Source organism: Littorina saxatilis, linkage group LG3, assembly GCF_037325665.1.
Source record: "Littorina saxatilis isolate snail1 linkage group LG3, US_GU_Lsax_2.0, whole genome shotgun sequence".
NCBI classification, from domain to species: domain Eukaryota; kingdom Metazoa; phylum Mollusca; class Gastropoda; order Littorinimorpha; family Littorinidae; genus Littorina; species Littorina saxatilis.
In genome coordinates this window covers 45,645,857-45,665,227 of record NC_090247.1, presented here as the reverse complement: position 1 = coordinate 45,665,227, position 19,371 = coordinate 45,645,857, and the positions used below count along the sequence as shown (strand labels likewise).

Sequence of the window (19,371 nt, the reverse complement as noted above, 5' to 3'; positions counted from 1 at the left end):
AAGTCAAAAATACAATTCAGAAAAAAATTCTCTAAACAAGAAACTTGAACTCCTTTCCTTCAAACTCTTAATCTTTTTGGTTACATTTCCCAGTGTTACTCCCCCAACAGCAATGAGAATAACAAGAGTGCAAAATAGTATCAGAACAAATAGATATTGATGAGCATGTAGCATGGAACCCCAAAGGCAACTCAACTGAGAATAATTTGAAATAGTTGATGAAAGTGAACCAAAATCAAAATCCAAGTCCAAGAAAGGAACACACAACAATACGTTAATAACACATATTGTTTTATCCATTATTTACTTGCAATAAAAAGAAAGGAAAAAAAATCTAAGGGCAAAGTGAAATTTTTAAAAGTCAAAGTAAAAAAAAATCCAAAAAAGTGATACTAAGAATGTACAAAAAAGTCAGTATGAAATGTCAGTTAAAGTGGCTGAAAAACATTCACTTGTCAAAAACAAATGCAATGCCTCGACCAGGGGCTAGTCTGGGTGCTGGAACAGCTTTGTGCTCGCTCCTGGCAGGGAGCCATGCCTTGTCTGCCCATACATAACTGTTAGTGTCTGGCTTCAGCTTCAGATAGTGAAGAAGCAGGTCCCCACTACTGTCAACGTCAATACCTTTGGCGTAGAAAAAGACAGTTCTCTGACGACCAAGCAAAGGTACTTCAATGAAGCATCCTTCACTCACTTGAGAAGTATTGGTTGGCGAGATTGAAGGGGGCAGGGAAGGGCAGTCGGGCGACTGGTCTGTGTCAGGGTAGACAGGCGACTGGTCTGGGTCAGGGCAGTCAGGGGACTGGTCTTGGGCAGGGCAGTCAGGCGACTGGTCTGGGGCATGGTAGACAGGCGGGCAGGACAATCAGACGACTTGTCTGGGGCAGAACCGTCAGGCGACTTGTCTGGAGCAGGGTAGACAGGTGACTTGTCTGGGGCAGGACCGTCAGGTGACTTGTCTGGAGCAGGGGAGACAGGTGACTTGTCTGGAGCAGGGTAGACAGGTGACTTGTCTGGAGCAGGGTAGACAGGTGACTTGTCTGGAGCAGGGTAGACAGGTGACTTGTCTGGGGCAGGACCGTCAGGCGACTTGTCTGGAGCAGGGTAGACAGGTGACTTGTCTGGGGCAGGACCGTCAGGCGACTGGTTAGGGGCAGGGTAGACAGGCGACTGGTTCAGCACTTTCAGAACAATACACAAAGAAAAAAAACCGGATTATTCTTTGAAATCAAAAGGCTAAATAAAAAAAGATTCAAGCACACGGCAATCTTTTGACATCGCATCAGCATCGTTACAAAGATGGCGACGAGTCGGGTCCGCGTGACGTTGACAATGAAGAAACACAAATCAAAACAACGCTGCAAAATAGTAGCATCTCGACTGCCCGAAAGTAATGCAGAAATGTCTTTTAAAGAAGTGAAATAAACACTGCCGTTTTTAAGAACTTGCACGAAACTGTAAAGCGACTTTGACGACTCTTTTTCAACATCGTAACGAAGAACATCATTCTAACGGTTCCGAGTTACGAACGAGATCTTGTGAGGCCATTTTCAACCGCACTAATAAATCACCCATCTTTTCCCCAGGGATGTTGCTACAAATTCATACCTATAGGACAAATGTCCTGAGTTCTTCAGCATTAATAGGACATTTGAGCGCTTTTAGAAAGTGTAATAGGACATTATGAATTTGCGCCAAACAGCTTATAACACATTCCATGGAATTGTTCCAAAGTCATGCGCCCACACACACACGCACACGCACACACACACACCCACGCGCGCGCGCTGTGGAACACACACATAATATAGTAAATACATCAACACAGTGTGCGCATAATGTTGTATTTGTTTAGTTTCAAAGAAACCACAAAAAAGAAACCAACATGAACAACTTCAGAGCTCTTACTTTGATTAAATACTGCATGATTTGGATAAAAGTTGACAAACAAAATGATCGGTTTGATCTAATGCTGATCTTTTGCAGGCTTTAGTTTTTTTTCAGCGGCATAATTCAGTGCTTCGTCTCGTATCGAAAACAAAAGCAGACTACAAATTTAGTCAGTTGGAGTTGTCTCCCGTACTCCTGTAGCATGCACTGATCTAAAAAGAATCCACTATTTTTAGATCAGTGCACTGCACCGAGACGGTTATACCCAAACGGCGCTTACCGCAAACGGTTCGGGAATTCCCAACAAAAGAAAAACATGCGGATCTGACAACTTCAGTGTCAGCTGAACACGAGAGCGTTCGGTCCTTTAGAAGATTTGTATCTTGAAATGAAAATTAACGAATATCGCGCTGTCCGAAGGAATGGAGTACATATCGGACAATGACCACGCTCAGGCTAAAACGATAGGACATCTGACCGACACGCGGCAATGTGAATCGGACATTTGGGGATTTTCATCGTTATATGTCCGATGTCCGACGCCTAACGACATCCCTGTTTCTCGAACAGTTTTTTGCAGTTAAAAACAACATAAAATACAGCCGTGATTGATACACGTTTGGCTTCTGAAAGAGATTGTGTGTCCGATTACCCTACAATCGGGCTAACTTCGTCACAAAGAATCGGGAGACTGTCAGCCATCCGGTCTTCCTCGTTACGAGGTTGATGAGAAATTTTAAATCGAAGCAAGAAAGTATTCAATCAAGGCGCGTATATGAATAATACTGTTGAAAAGTTACAGAAGCAAAATCTGCACCAAAAAAATGCTATCTATTGTTACAAAAAGTATCGGAGCACAAGTTTGAAAAGAGTTTCGCCGGAGATCCAAAAATGTACTGACTGCTGAAATCAAGTATGAAACTGCGTTCAGATCAAGTTCGGTATTTTGTCAAGTCAAGAGCACACTCATCTTAGCCGAACGTAAAGAACAATCATACAGTTATTTATTTAAACAATGCATAAGCATTTATATGCATAGAATTTGCTGTAAACTTACCTTTAGATCAGCACAGAAGTGTCGGGATAACAACGTCACACATGCAACACAATCAGAACCCTCAAACTGAATCTCGCTGGCGATGTAAACCGCGTGGTCAGCCGAAGTGCATTATGATATCCTTCCGCTTGGTAGTAGAGGGAATGTGTGTCAAAATAGTTCTGAAATATTTTGTCTTTTGTACGATCTAGTAAAATGTTTTGATAACAACCGTAACATCAGAAACTGGAAACAAAACTGGGTAATAGCATTACACAACGAAATATTTTTTGTTAGCTCAACCTTAGTGTTTCTCATTGCGCGTACACACAAGGAACACAGTGGACATGTGTTCGAGACAAAAAGTAGTACCACCCAGATTTCGGAGCTTGCTGTAGAGTTGCAAAACAAAGCGTGTACATGTGGGAAACAGAGTGTAAAGAAGAATGCCAATTTTGGCAAGATTAACAAATATTTTTAAAACAAACTTTCACAGCATGAGAAAAGTAACATCACATGATAATGTTATGCTGGAAACTATCAGTTATAATGATTCTGTTCAGTTTGCTGACCAACACTTTCAGTCAGCTTTTTCATGTCACAAAACGACCACCCATTTTCGCAAACGAATGAACACCATTCATTCAACTGAGTAAACACAGACCAACATTTTGAAACAAAAATAGTTAAATATTGTCTCTTACAATATTCTTCTATAGTCTGCACACAAAAAAATTGGAAAAAGTTTTAAACTTTGTTCACATTGCATCTATTTTTAGAAGTGGTATCGGCGGTGCGCAGCTTTGGAGAATGACCCATATGTGAGTGTCATGGAAATATGGGCTGCTTTCTCACCGGGGAAAACGAGCTGCCATACAGTACGGCGCTGCCCATTTTTTTCTTCTTTTTTCTGTGTGCGTGAATTCGTGTTTCCAAGCCCTGAGACTTTTGCTGTTAACGTCTTTATCGTGTGCAGCGCATGCGGGGAGAGTGCACAAAGTTCACTCTGGGAAATAATCAAAGAAATCCCTTGCCGAACATGGGGATCAAACCCATGCCGATAGCAACAACTGGTTTTGAAGCCAGCGATGCTAATCGACTGAGCTATTTCCGTTCCCCCAGGTCCCGCAGTGGGGCACTGCGGTTATGAAATTAAAGGCCCCTCCTGTTTTTGGAACCGCAGGAGCTTTCTAGTTTGCTGTTAGGTAGATTTTTGGTTCCTCTTTCCTGTCATGCTCTCTTTTTCTTCATGAATTCTTTTCTTTTTTCTGCCTTCTTGCTCATTCACCTGTATTTTTTCAAAAAATCTCTTCTCTTGCCGCTTGTCTCGCGATTCATGTATAGTTTAATCTGTTAGTGTTCTGATGTAAGTCCAGCAGTAGATAGGTTAAGCCTATTTTAACATACTGGAAACTGGTAATCTTCCAGTAGGTATTAATTTAGTTTTACTAAAGCCTGCTGGGACACAAGTAATGGGTTAGTGCATTTGTAAACAGGAATCGCTTGACAAGTGGCCCCCTTCATCCCCCCCTTCCTCGTCCTGATATGGCTCTGCGTAGTCGGCTGGACGTTAAGCAACAAATAAACAAACAAACCGTTCCCCCAGGTAGCTAGCTCTTACCATGGTATCAAAATCAAAGCGAGAAATGTTTAAAGTAGCACAGGCTCAGGCATTTGACTGGTGTTGAACAAGTTACAGTTGCTGTCACTAGACAATTTTTCTGTAAAAATATAGAAGAACAAGTCGCGTAAGGCGAAATTACTACATTTAGTCAAGCTGTGGAACTCACAGAATGAAACTGAACGTAGTCCGCCGCTAGTGCAAAAGGCAGTGAAAATGACGAGCCTGTTTGGCGCGGTAGCGGTTGCGCTGTGCTTCATAGCACGCTTTACTGTACTTCTCTTCGTTTTAACTTTCTGAGCGTGTTTTTAATCCAAACATATCATATCCATATGTTTTTGGAATCAGGAACCGACAAGGAATAAGATGAAATAGTTTTTAAAACGATTTCGGAAAATTAATTTTAATCATAATTTTTATATTTTTAATTTTCAGAGCTTGTTTTTAATCCAAATATAACATATTTATATGTTTTTGGAATCAGAAAATGATGAAGAATAAGATGAACGTAAATTTGGATCGTTTTATAAAAAAATTAATTTTTTTTACAATTTTCAGATTTTTATTGACCAAAGTCATTAATTAATTTTTAAGCCACCAAACTGAAATGCAATACCGAAGTTCCGGCCTTCGTCGAAGATTGCTTGGCCAAAATTTCAATCAATTTGATTGAAAAATGAGGGTGTGACAGTGCCGCCTCAACCTTTACAAAATGCCGGATATGACGTCATCAAAGACATTTATCAAAAAAATGAAAAAAACGTCCGGGGATATCATACCCAGGAACTCTCATGTCAAATTTCATAAAGATCGGTCCAGTAGTTTAGTCTGAATCGCTCTACACACACACACAGACAGACAGACACACACACACACACACACACACACACACACACACACACACACACATACACCACGACCCTCGTCTCGATTCCCCCTCTACGTTAAAACATTTAGTCAAAACTTGACTAAATGTAAAAAGTAGTCTAGTGTCTAGGAAATGAAGAAGAAAACCCCCCAATATGAAACAGCATGAATATGAACGGTAAGAGCAAAGAGTTAACAGATAAAAAGCTAGTTTTAAAGGGAAGTAGAGAAGACTTTGGATACATACAGGCATGTGTGAAGAGAACAGGATAACGATGAATTGTATTGTGTGATAGTAGGGGTACTTTACGGAAGCTTCATGTCTTTAGACTGAGAAGAGACCTGCTATATTGAACAGTGAACTCAGATGAAGAATGCTTGATCAACAGGGCAGCAGAGCATGAGATGCAACAACTCAAGTCCCAGGTGAAGATGAAGGAAGCTGACTTTTCCACACTCGAAATCAAGGTAAGACTTTGACACAAGTATTGCAAGTCGCAAACACTCACAAGTCACATGACTCCCATACATGTAGAGTTGTTACTGCACCAAATAATAAATGAGTTGAAAATAATGTTCATTTCTCAGAGGAGTTTTGCAGTTTTGATGATTGAAGAAAGTACGAACAATAAAAGTTATTAAATAAAGATTAAATTACATATTCTTACTCAACTCACATAGATAGCAATAACTTCGTTTGGTTGCTAAGACATTGAAGCACTCTTACATGGTAACATGGGGAGATAACTCTAAAACAAAACCCACATGCCATATAAGGCATGGTCCGTGGTGGTTATCTCCCCTGCCGGTGTACTGCGCATGCGCAGGATGTATACCGGTGACAATCATTCCTTTTCCTTCAACACACGGCGCTGGACGTGTCTGTTGTACTCTGGCTTTGATTTAAGCTATTGGTCTTCACTGCTGTGCTGACCATCGAATCTTGGTAACACTTTTGTTTGTTTCATCTCTTCTTCAAGATTGGGTGAGAGATTTCATTTTTCTTTTGAGACGTTTTGACTTAACTTTTTTGAGCGTTTTGCATCTTGTGTTTTGGTTCTATTTTGTCATTCAAAATGGCGGATAAAACTAAAGATAAAGAAAGAGAGAAAACTCGGAGTTCGGCCAGACAGGCTAGCTCTCCCAGTTCTCAGTCAGGCAAAACGACCAAATTCAAAGCTAAGGTGGCTACTACCACTACGTCTCGTACTGCTCAGAAAACTTCGCCGAGCGATAACGTATCTGTTTCTGTTTTCAACCCGGAGAATAAAGAATCGTTTTCGGTTTCCATTGACAAACCTGCCTCTTCTGTTTTGGCATCTTCTAAGAAAGTTCAGGCTCCTAAAGCTGATCTATCTTTGACTAAAGCTGATTTGCTGGCGATCTTTTCGTCTTTTAAGACAGAAGTACATGAATTGTTTACGTCGTAACGGCAATCAGCTTCACATGCTGCTCTGCCTCTTCCTTCGGGTTTTGCAAATGTTCATTCTCTTGTGCGGGTTCGTTCAGAACCATCTGCGACGGTCACGTCCGCTGACGTGGTCGCAGATCCAACAACGGTGTTGGTATTGTCTGGGTCTCAGACATCAGCACCTCTGGGTGTTCTTGGCGAAGTACGCAAACCTGTGGCGTCGGTTTCCGTTTCGGCGGAAGTGCACACCGGCCCTAAGGTTGTTTCCACACGCCATTCCTGTACCCTAACCCGGTACACGTCTTGGGGTGTGAAGAGCATGTGTCTGCCACTTCCGGTAGCCAGACAACAGGGTCTTCCGGTGGCCATTTAATGGATCCGGTTTGATGCTGATGCTATACAGTCCACTGCTGGTTCCGCTTCCGCTGTTTTCGGCCGCTGCGGCTTCCGGTGGTAGGAGAGGTTTGCCTTCTGCTGGTAGCACTTCGCTGTTGGCAGGAGGCATTCATCAGCCTGTGGCTTCCAGTTCCGCTTTTGCGGCTTCCGCTGCCTTTTCTCAGGCTACATCCGCTTCCTCTCCCAGCTTTACAGCTGGCATTGGGCAGACGGATGGTGGTCCCCTCCATGGAGTTCCGGTTTTCGGAAAAAAATTTCCTCGGCTGCTCGTTCGTCTGGGAAGAGCGTACGTTCGTTACTCTCGGTTCCGCTTCGGCAGTTCCGGGACATAGTAATAGAACAGCAGGGCATTCTGATCGCCACCAAATTGGTGTCCATCCTTTTGTTCCTGTCGCTTTCCGCTCTGCCGCCACAGCTACTTCCGCCTCGGGGCGTGGTGTTGTCGGTGACCAGAGCACAGCGTCTTCCGCTTTACACGCTTCGGCGAGTATGGGGGACGCTGGCCAGCATTCATCCTTCCGTTCCACACCAGTGGCTTCCGGTCGGGTGTTTCAGGCAACAGCTGCTTCCGCTGGTTGCGGTTCAGCTAGCCACACGACTACTGGTCGATTGCCTGTGGCTGGTTCTGTGAACCAAGCGTTTCCGGCCGACTGATTTTGCTTCAGCGGACGGTTATGCCGGTTCTGTACCGGATGCCTTTTCGGCAGATGAAGTTTCCGATGTGACATGGCAAACTCTGATCCTGAGGAGGACGATGAGTCTGGTTTCCGCATTCCGACTAAAGTTGACAGATCTTCTGTACTTAGCCGCTGAAGTCACATCCCGGTATTTCAAGGAAGGGGTGTCAGAGGTTTCTGCTTCCAATGCTCCTCCCTCTTCAGCTTTTGCTGATTTCACGCCTGTGCGTGAGCGATCTTCAAGATTTCGTTTTCGAGAATCGCCTTCAATCTCTTTTGAGATGGGAAAGGTTTTGGGCACAGAGGCTGCTTGCTTCCTCACTGCCTTTACTCACTGCATACGGGCCTGCCCCGGTTTCAGCTCAACCTTGGTTAGCTACTCCGGGCAGGTTTCTCAACGCATCGGCCGGCATGTCTTTGCGCAAAGTTTGTTTGCCGCAGAAATCTCGGAATCTTCTTGATTCGTTTGCTCTGCCTAAGACTACACTTCCGGTGACTGCGGACTTGGCTGGTCTACGGCAAGATGGTTATTCTAAAGAAAGACCGTCTGTGTGCACTGAGAAGCATATTTTGATGATCGAGGAGTGTTGTCGACAGTCATTAGAGCTGTCTTCGCTCTCTGAGACCCTGCTTCGGTCTCTTTCTCGGCCTTCCGCCGATAACACTTCTGTGTTGGTAGTTGGCATCCATCAGCTTTGGCTGATTTTGCTCCTTCTCATTAACTTGCGTCACCCGCGCAAGTAGCGCATCACTCGCTGAGCGCTATCCGTAGGCCTTGGTTTACATCAAGCCTAAGAACTTAGGTTATTCTTTTGTTCTAACTACGGAATCGCTCCCGGTTACACCGGACTTGACGAACATCCATCTGGATGTTTATAGCAAGGAGATTCTGTCTGTTTGCAAGAACAAGGATCTCCTGGCTGTGGAAGATTGTGGCCGCACTTCTTTATAATTATCGTCTTTCACCAAGCCTTTGATTCGTTCTCTCCCTTGTGCGGGGACGTCCTCACTGGATACCTTTGTGTTCTGTCGGGGCGCATATACAAAGAATGTAGCTTTGCTGTTCACCTGGGGGAAGGCCTCGACCGACAGTATGGTTCTGTTGGCGAGACTTTAATCTCTTCCTTGTTTGAGGGTTCTCTTTTCGTTTCCGCTTCTATGACAAACGCGGACTCTTCTCTAACAAAGAGAATCTCACAGCAAAGAAAAGTGCACTGCAGGCCTCGGCTTTGTCTTGTTATCAAAAGAAAAGCACTAGGCTAGACGGTCTCGGTTTTCACATTTTATCCTCATGCTCTCTCCTTGGGCGCTGTGCCAAATACACACCTTTCTTCCCCCTCGTGGCAGGTTAGCAGTGGGGGTTCCGTGGTCAGACAAAAGCACGTTTTCTCTCACACGCTTGGCAGTTTTTCAACTGGAGTCTTAGTGCTCTGCATCACACTTCTTCCCGCCTTTGTGTTTTACCACTACACAGCGGCTGGTGGGGTTTTAGGACTCCCATATTATTGAGGGAGGCACTGGGGCTTTCCTATTGGGTCACTTCCATAGAGTGAACAAATGTTTACTTCCACAATTTGATACACAAAACAGATCGGAAGTGGCAACATTTTATTTCATTCAGAGCCTCAGTCAGGGCTCTGACTTTGATTCTAAGTTGATTGGGCGTTAAGCAAGCTATCAAAGAGCTGGAACATGCTAGTGTCTTTTCTCGACTGGTTCTCAGACACGATCAAATAATGGTTTCTCACATGTTGCTCATGCAAGGCGTTCCCATTGGTTCTCCCTCCACCATCGAAGCAGTTTTCTGTCTCTTGTGGAACTCTTTCCCTTTGTCAGAGGAGAACATGAGTTGATTTATTTAGACGACACCCCAGTGGCGTTTTATCTCAACAAGCGGGGGGGCCTCTCGCTTCCTATCGCTGCCACATCGAGCATGCGAGATTCTGATGTGGTGTTACCACCACGAGATCTTATTAACAAAGAAGTACCTTCCTGGCAGCCTCTATGACTTGGCCGACACACTAAGTCGGTCGGCTAAGAATGTCCACACAGATTGGACTCTATCTCACCACGCGCTTCTACGCCTTCGGGCGAATTTGGAGAAGCCGCTGATAGATTTATTTGGCTCTCGGTACTATCGACTTTTGCCAATGTCCGTCTCCCCGTTCTCGGACCCCGAAGCATGGAAGATCTATACTACAAGCCATATGGGTGGCTATTGTATGGGAATCATTGAGACGCTCAGAGACTTCTGCCTCAACTCTGGATTTGGTCCAGAGATCCCATAGGGGTTCAACGTCTTTGTTTTACGTGTCACATTGACGAGCTTGGACCAAATGGCGTAATGTTAACGGAAAGGACTTCACTTCTCTCCGTTCAATGCAGGTGGCTATCCACTTATCCTGGCTTTCCGAATTTTCTCCCACGTCTTTGAAGTAAGACGATACGCGATATCAGTTACACTGAAACTACTAGGTCGCAATATTCATTTGAGGGTGTTATCGCCATAGTGAATAAGGGAGCCTCTCTTCGGTTGGCTGAAAACAAATCTCCAGTCCCAACTGGCTTGGGATTTGCTCCTAGTTTTGGAGCATTTGAGATCGGATTCTTTGATCCGTTATAAAAACTAGCCTTGCTAATCTAACACGGAAAGCGGTCATGCTTACTCTACTAGCTTCTGAGAGAAGTGGGAGTAAGTGCATTTTATGTCTGGTTTTGCTATAGACATCTCTTTGGAGAAAGACTGATCTATGACGCTTATGTTTCGTTCAAAATTTCTGGCAAATAAGCAGAAACCGGAGAAACCAGCTCCGATAATGCAATTCAAACCACTTAGTAATACTTTGGATCCGCTAGAGCCATATTTAGCCAATTGAACATTTTGAGTTTTGAACACTTTTCTAACTCGCTTTGATCCGTTTAGATCACCAAAACAAAGGTTCTTGTTCATATCCATCAACACTGGTAGAGGCAATGACTTAGGTGAAGTCAACCTTACCTAGATGGACTGCCACATTGATTAGGCATGCCTACAAGTGGTAGCAAGAAAAACAAGTCGCGTAAGGCGAAAATACAATATTTAGTCAAGTAGCTGTCGAACTCACAGAATGAAACTGAACGCAATGCAACGCAGCAAGACCGTATACTCGTGGTCCACCGCTCACGGCATAGGCAGTGAAATTGACAAGAAGAGCGGGGTAGTGGTTACGCTATGCTGCATAGCACGCTTTTCTGTACCTCTCTTCGTTTTAAATTTCTGAGCGTGTTTTTAATCCAAACATATCATATCTATATATTTTTGGAATCAGGAACCGACAAGGAATAAGATGAAAGTGTTTTTAAATTGATTTCGAAAAAAAAAATTTGATAATAATTTTTATATATTTAATTTTCAGAGCTTGTTTTTAATCCGAATATAACATATTTATATGTTTTTGGAATCAGCAAATGATGGAGAATAAGATAAACGTAAATTTGGATCGTTTTATAAATTTTTATTTTTTTTTACAATTTTCAGATTTTTAATGACCAAAGTCATTAATTAATTTTTAAGCCACCAAACTGAAATGCAATACCGAACCCCGGGCTTCGTCGAAGAGTACTTGACCAAAATTTCAACCAATTTGGTTGAAAAATGAGAGCGTGACAGTGCCGCCTCAACTTTCACGAAAAGCCGGATATTACGTCATCAAAGACATTTATCAAAAAAATGAAAACAACATATGGGGATTTCATACCCAGGAACTCAAATGTCAAATTTCATAAAGATCGGTCCAGTAGTTTGGTCTGAATCGCTCTACACACACACACAGACAGACACACAGACACACACACACACACACACGCACATACACCACGACCCTCGTTTCGATTCCCCCTCGATGTTAAAATATTTAGTCAAAACTTGACTAAATATAAAAAGGGGGGGGGGGGGGGGACAGTCAGTCCTCCCTCTTCAGGCAGCACGGACTCAAGAAGTCAGAGTGTGGGCCTCTCTTTTTTAGCTGTACTCAAGTCTGGAAGACTTGCATAAGTATGAATGCAGCTTATTGGACGTCCAAGGACGTAATCATGAGTTTCTATCTGCGGGATATTTTAAATACTCGCTATTATAGTACACATGGTCTGCCGGCTATAGTCGCGGCAGGACAAGTACTTACAGGATATTGACTGTGAATAATTACCCACCACCTAGATTAGCATTCTGCTATCTATGTGAGTTGAGTAAGAATATGTAATTTAATATAAAATTTCGAAAATAAATTTTGATTTAATTAATATACTTACCAATTCACATATTGAATTCCCTCCCAGCAAATTGTATAAAGGGGTATATGTTTCAGGACGGAATGATTGTCACCGGTATACATCCTGCGCATGCGCAGTACACCGGCAGGGGAGATAACCACCACGGACCATGCCTTATATGGCATGTGGGTTTTGTTTTAGAGTTATCTCCCCATGTTACCATGTAAGAGTGCTTCAATGTCTTAGCAACCAAACGAAGTTATTGCTATCTATGTGAGTTGGTAAGTATATTAATTAAATCAAAATTTATTTTCGAAATTTTATATTAAAAATGATAAAAAATTTGATTAGAACATTCCAGAAAATGTAAGAGTGATTGTTGATGACCACTAACAAATGTCGAACAATGCCTTGCAGCTGACAGAAAAAGACAAGGAGGTGGAGGAGTGGGGTCGACGCTTCCAGGAGATGAAGACCAACCACCACCAGCTGCGGCACAAACTGGACAGCGTGGAGCGATACCTGTCCGACCTGCCCACCGCAGAGGAGACCATGCATAACACTCAGGAGATATCCTTTTCTTCTTCCCCTTTTTTATTTTTTTTATCAGACAGCTTGTAGTTCTCCTGTGATCAGAAAAACAGAACATTTTGTGAAAAGTTCAACTCTTACGACAGAAACCTTACAACCCAAGAGTTCTTACTAAATATGTTACACCTCAGAAAAAGTTACGATTCACATGATCTGGATTGTTGTCCTTGCTTTGACTGCTACGTCAGTAAGTAAGCATAAAACGTGTACCGTACTTTCGGGACTATAAGGCGCAACTTTTTCCCTGAACTTTTACCCCTGTACCCACATCGCTATACAAAGAAATGTACCACTCCCTCTCTAGTGATTGCATATTTCTGCTTCTATGACCTGGAAAAAGTTTCTTCTCAGGCATCAAAGGCTTCGGTCTCATAGTAAAAACTCTGTCATTGACCTGGGGTCAGAATTAGGTCAGTGTCTGTAAACTAGGGCAGGCAGCAGGTCTCAGAAAATATGGTCATAAAGGCCAAACGGCTCTCAGAATGCAGACTCTTTGATCTCACCACACATTGGGGAGAAAACGTATTTCTACTGAGTGTACTTCGTTTGACTTGCGACCAGTATAGGAAGTACCTATTGTTTGGATTTTTCTTATTTTAAAGATAGTATACCGAAGTCGTCATTTTGGAAAGTTTTCTTACAATTTGGACCTTAAAAAGTTCAAGGGATATTCGCTGTACTGTAATTAAAAAACACCTGCAACGATTTGCTCAAAACTGCTTCATACTATGCCAAATAGTTAAATGAATTTGAATCAGCGAGCGCTTTGCTTCGCCCAGCTCTCATGTTAGGAGTCAGGACTTCCGGTCGTCATCATTATTTATTTAGTTTTCATGATACCCATTCCTCAAAGCAGATTAAAACCGTTGGATTGAGGAAGTCAAACCTACAGTCTAGCTTACCCATGCAAATTCAGAGCCATACAGGGCTAAAACACTTTGCATAACAGAAACAAACAAAATGTCTGCTGGAGAATATATCACGGTCTGCAATGACTACCAAACACAGCATTCAGATTTGAACAATACAACGCCTAAACACTAATTCTAAGACCTTCCTCGTGTGTGATGTCATCTATTCGACTCCCAAAACTAACTCAGTAGCTCTCAGCTCAATTTCAAATTTGTATCTCTAGGAATAGCGCATGGAATACTCAGGGTCGAAAGGTAGGACGAAAATTATGAATCGCACAAAAAGGCGTCGCAATGAGATTCGTCGTCTGGGATTCCTACTCAAAACACAGCCGTTTTCAATTTGAGTAACTCAGCGCTCAAATGTTTATTTTAAGGTGTTCCTGTTGTGGTCACATAATTACAACCCCCAACCTGAACTGTATAGCTCTTGGGGCGATTTCAGACAGTTTTCTTGTTAGATATTATCCCTTTAACGTTGAAAGTGGGGATTGCGCCTTTTACAATGAAGCAACGTGTGGTCCCAAAAATACGGTAATAGGGTACTCTTAATTCTGTCATCAAGGTTGTACTGAAATGTAGAAAATGAGTTAAAAATATACTGTAGTGTGTCACCTGTTAGAATTTCTTAACTCTTGTACACATTCTGCATCTGAAAGAAGAGCATATGCAGAACAAGTATCGTGCTGAAGACCTGGAGCAGAAGCTGTCCCAGACTCGCAAACAGCTGACAGCTCGTGAGCTGCGACTGAAGGAGGTGGAGAAACAGAATGAGATGCTGCAGGAGCGGGTCAGTGAGTTGGAGAATGAGCTTCAGCGGGTACGGCAGGAGGATGAAACAGCACAGAACTTGTTCCGCACTGAACATGAGCTGGAGCAGACCAGGCAGGAGAAAGAGCGTCTAGTCATCGACCTGGAGAAAGCTAAAAAGGTGAGGGGGAGATGTGCTTGCAAGCAGAAGACAGAGAATTCTAGCTGATAAGTTGGTCAAGTTTGCAACAATGTGTTATGTCTGTCTTTAATTGCAGTATTTTGACAATTTTTGGTTATGAAGAGGTGAATTTGTAAGGAGGCCTACCATAAAATAAGCTGGTGCAGATCATCTTTATACTAGTTTGAGGTTGTTCAAGTAGTGCGCCCAGACTTCATTGCAGTTTTGTCAGTGGAAATGTATCCTTTTGAAGAACCCTCTGCTTGTGTAATTTCCACAGTTACTTGAAACCATTCACCGGCGTTTACGGCAGACAGAGACCAGATTGCAGTCAGAAATAACAGAGCTGAATGAACGTTTAGGACAGGAGGAGGAAGCAGTGGGTACACTTCGACAGGAGGTCATTGACAAGGAACAGCAGGTGGAGAAAACCAAACGCCTTGTCAAAGAGGTCAGTAAATATCATTCTTACCACAAACAGTACTGCCTCTTTTTTGTGTGTTCATACATTGGACCTGGCTGAAAATCATGAAAACAAGTCCATTGTTAGTTGCAGGTTAATTTCCTAGTTTCGGCAAGAAATTTATCTTTTGCAGTCGACTTTCTTCTGACTTTTCCTAAGCGATCACACTGTTCACATACAAAAGCAGTCCAAACTTCATTGTGAAAGACAAATGAATTTGAAGACGGAAACATGTGCGAAAGACAAGTTTGTCGCTATTCACTTTCCATAAGGTAGGCAATCAGAATTTCTGAGGATCGTCGCCCAGCCATCCCCCCCCCCCTCCCCCCTCAAGGCACATTTAGTTTTATCTTCTCAGTGGATGATTTTCAGGCATGGATAATTGGCTGTAGCTTTCAAGATGCTTCAACACTTCAGGGTTCGTACAGGTCATGGAAAACCTGGAAAGTCATGGAATTTGATTTTTAATTTTCCAGGCCTGGAAAGTCATGGAATTTCAATTCAAGCCATGGAAAGTCATGGAATTTAACAAAAATAAGAAAGAAAAAAAAATAACCTTTAGCACGCCAGCGGCGATTTTCGTCGCCCAGCTTCTTCTTCTTCGTTTGTAAGCTGAAACTCCCACGTACACTCGTGTTTTTTGCACGAGTGGAATTTTACGTGTATGACCGTTTTTTACCCCGCCATTTAGGCAGCCATACGCCGTTTTCGGAGGATCGTCGCCCAGCCATTCCCCCCCCCCCCCCCCCCCTTTGCCAGCCAGCGGCGATTTGCGTCGCCAGCAGAAGGCTTGTTTGTATGACCAACTTCTCGTTCGTATTTGCATACGAGAATAACAGTATTTTTAACGGCAATTGAGCCAAAGCGAGGCTCACTTCCTTCCGTTATCTCGTCGTGTCGTCTGCGCTGCATTTGAGTCGGTTTCGTCGAAGTTTTCTGCTTTTGTTTTTGCATCGATAAAGTACTTTAGCGCTTCGACAAGCAAGATGGAGGATGATGAGTTTGAAACTTTCTTTCGAGTTGTTTCTTGACAACAAAAAGTATGCGGAATTGGAACGAATTACCGAGGAAGATCTTCGCAATGAACTGTGTATCGCGGTGAAAAAAATGACAGTTCGTCAAGTCACAGTGACGGTTACGAAACGGAATTTACGAAAGTGCAGATGGATACAAACAGTGGCTGGTCCAGTTTAGTGAAATGACAGGACCAGCAAACATTACCGATAATCTGACTGCGTAGCAAATGCTTGACTTGCTTGTCGAAGAGACACTGCGTAGAAACTGACTCAAATTCAGTGCAAAGCAAGCCAGTGTCAAAACTGGCAGTGACAAGACGTAAAAAGTTTGCGTGTTCGGAAATGGCGACCTGTGGATCTAGTCATGGAAAATGTTATTGAGGCTCATGAAAAGGCATGGAAAAGTCATGGAATTTTCTTTCTAAAAACCAGTGGGGACCCTGACACTTTCAAATCTTTGAGACCTGTTTTAATGTGTGCATAGAATCCAAACTTCACAAAACGTGTTAATTTCAGCTGGGCGGCCAGAACCAGGACCTGATGGAGCAGAACTTGATACTGCGAGAGCAGATGACACAGTTTGAACAGAACACCACGGATGATGGAGTGCGCCTGCAGCGCAGGTTTATGGCGGAGCTTGGCCTCTGCTTCTCTGAGCTGCAGTCGCTGGTGCAAGTGTGCATGCAGCGGGCCAGGGGAGAGGACCCCAACATGTCCGTCTTGCTGGGTGTTTCAGGTCAGTCTTGTGCTCCTTGCTGTCACTTCAATCTTCGTCACTGTTGCTTTATTATTTTGTGTGTGTCATAAGAATGAATTTAGGATTTAAACGCATGCTGGCAAACCTATCATCTGAGTGTATTTCAGTGGAAAACTGCACGAAAGAGGGATTACACTGATGAGGGATAAGAATCGGGAAAAAAGGAATTGTGAAAAGTTTATATATGATTTTCTGCAAACAGTACCAAAGGTGCATCCCAGGACCCGCTCTTTTCACTTTTAGTGCATCGAAGAGCCCCCTCCATGAGTGTCTTGTATGGGTTTTTTTTATTTCTAGTGCATCAAGGATGCACGGACATACAGTTTGGGGAGCCCTGGTTTATTACAGAAGAACATGGGATGACATTACACTACTACCAGGGCTAATGAACCATTAAAGTGAACCCTTTAACTGAACCTTTAGATGCCATAAAAATCAGTTGAGTGCATTGGCCTTTGCAGAAAAAAAGTAGACCTGCTTCACTTATCCCATTGTCAACATACTGTTGTTGTTACCTGCAGATGTAGTTGGTGAGAGCAGCGACCAGGACACGGGGGCAACAGGTGGGGAGGACAAAGGGCAGACCATGAAACAGTGGTTGTCGAAGCTGGGGGAGCTGCGGCAAGACGTCGATGGTCTGCGAGCAAGTCTCTGTAACCAGTATGCTGAGGACATGGGACAGAATATTCAGTGTGCCACACAGTGAGCCAGGGAACATGTGGCAAATCTGTCACTGCTTCCACAAACTGTCAGTCTGCAAGCATTTTATGCACTTCTCTGCTTGATGGATTGCCCGATTTCACGACAACATTTCTGCATCTAGGTGATTAGTGGCGACAACCATGTATGTCATGTTTCTTATGCGTTTTTGCCAACAGTGGTTGGATCAGTCAGTGGGGATGTCAAGGATAACATGTACAGGGTGGTGCCATCCAATCATGCATATCGGAAGACATGAATTTAGAGCGGTACATTTGGATCATATCGATTCATATATTTTCAATAATATTAAGATGTCGGGAATGGGATGGTCAAAAATTACTCTTTCTCTGTTTATCTGAATTCTAGTCACAGCTATGTTATTGCATAGACATGATAAGAAGCACAGCAGATTTAAAGGAACAGTCCTCGTTTTTGATTTTTTTCAACTAGCACAGGAAAAAGCTGCTGTTTTTGTATTTACCAATCACATTTCCATTCAAAATTCTGACTCAAAAATAGGTCAAACTCAAGCGGTTTAAACATTTATGAAATAATCCCTTGGTTTCTCTTAGAATTTATTGCTGTTCATGATTGATATTATTTCGATTACCTCACCTGTACAGTAAGTGGATTACACTTCACTCTGAGCTATTTACTTTTCCTGGTCATGTATATTACCCCATTATCACGCAGCAAAAAACTGAGAGATACAGTTATAAACTGCTGGGATGTAAGGGTCACATCATGTACAGTCACCATGTGAAATATTGTGACACTCCATTGTTTAGTTCCGGCGATGCTAAGTTTCGAATGATGCTCCAAATTTTAGTTTGTAGTTTGTCGACCTCGAGTATGCATGACTTTTGTCACCCTTCTGTAGTAATTGATTTATCAGTCAATGAGAATGTTGATGATGTGTGGAGATTGCAGTGCTGTCATCTGTTAGAGTCTCAACAATGCCCAGTTTGGTGGCCATAGTGACTGGTCACAATTCTGTATTTCAGGCAAATATTGGATGGCTTGGAATTTTAAGAAGTAGTTACAGTATGGTAGACTGATAATGTCTGTGTGGCACCTAGTATTCTCAACATGCAAATATTAGCACGAGGAGTCCAAAACTGCCAAGCAGTAATGTGATATGACAATTAATGTAATAAGTACAATATCTTACGTGTGTTGCAACAACTTTTCCAGAAACAGACTATGATATTTGAAACAGGTACATTTCAGTATTTTGATTGTGAATTTGGTAGCCAATGCACCTTCAGAACTTTTAGTGACAAGCAATAACTGGTTGGGCAACCTGCTTTGCATTAAATTACATATCTTACCCAACTCACATATAGCAATTAACCCTAGTTCAGTGCTGGTTATGCTGTACGCGTCCCCTTGGTAACAAGGAAGGCGCCTCTAAAAAAGAGTGACATGAGACCCGTAAGGGTGTCTAGGCCAGCCCGGAAACGAGACTGCCTTCCGTATGCGCGCGCATACACCGCCATATGCAATTCATTCCAAAAGCTCAGCGCCAGTGAGACTGGTCGCATTTGATGTACGCTCCGGCTGTTTCAGCCGTTTTGACTTAGTCTTTTGACTTTGTTGGTCCTCTTGGTATCTTCTTGCATCTGGACTTCTCTACTACTGTTGAGGTGAGGTCGTTCTTGTTTATTCTTGATTTTGGCAGCGTTGTTGGCCGCTTTTTGGACTTGCAAAAATTTTTTGTCAAAATTTTTTCGTGAGTCTTTGTTGTGTCATGGCCGACAACGCCAAGAAGAGGTGTACGCCTAAAAAGGTAGCTGCTGCGCCCTCTTCTTCTAAAGAATCTTCTAGGAAGACTAAACAATCCGTTTCTGGTGA

At 43.0% G+C, this 19,371-nt stretch overlaps 1 protein-coding gene across 1 annotated transcript in view; it reads left to right on the top strand.

Moving 5' to 3' along the window:
* The window catches only part of LOC138961215 (centrosomal protein of 85 kDa-like), a 53,588-nt gene extending 34,609 nt beyond the window's left edge, over positions 1-18,979 (top strand). The window contains exons 9-15 of the mRNA XM_070332815.1: positions 5,804-5,882; positions 12,564-12,763; positions 13,873-13,903; positions 14,271-14,579; positions 14,860-15,030; positions 16,575-16,794; positions 17,337-18,979. Coding sequence (XP_070188916.1) covers positions 5,804-5,882; positions 12,564-12,763; positions 13,873-13,903; positions 14,271-14,579; positions 14,860-15,030; positions 16,575-16,794; positions 17,337-17,521 — 1,195 coding nt within the window. The 3' untranslated portion in view covers positions 17,522-18,979. The remainder of the gene's footprint in view (positions 1-5,803; positions 5,883-12,563; positions 12,764-13,872; positions 13,904-14,270; positions 14,580-14,859; positions 15,031-16,574; positions 16,795-17,336) is intronic.
* The last annotated feature ends 392 nt before the right edge of the window (positions 18,980-19,371 follow it).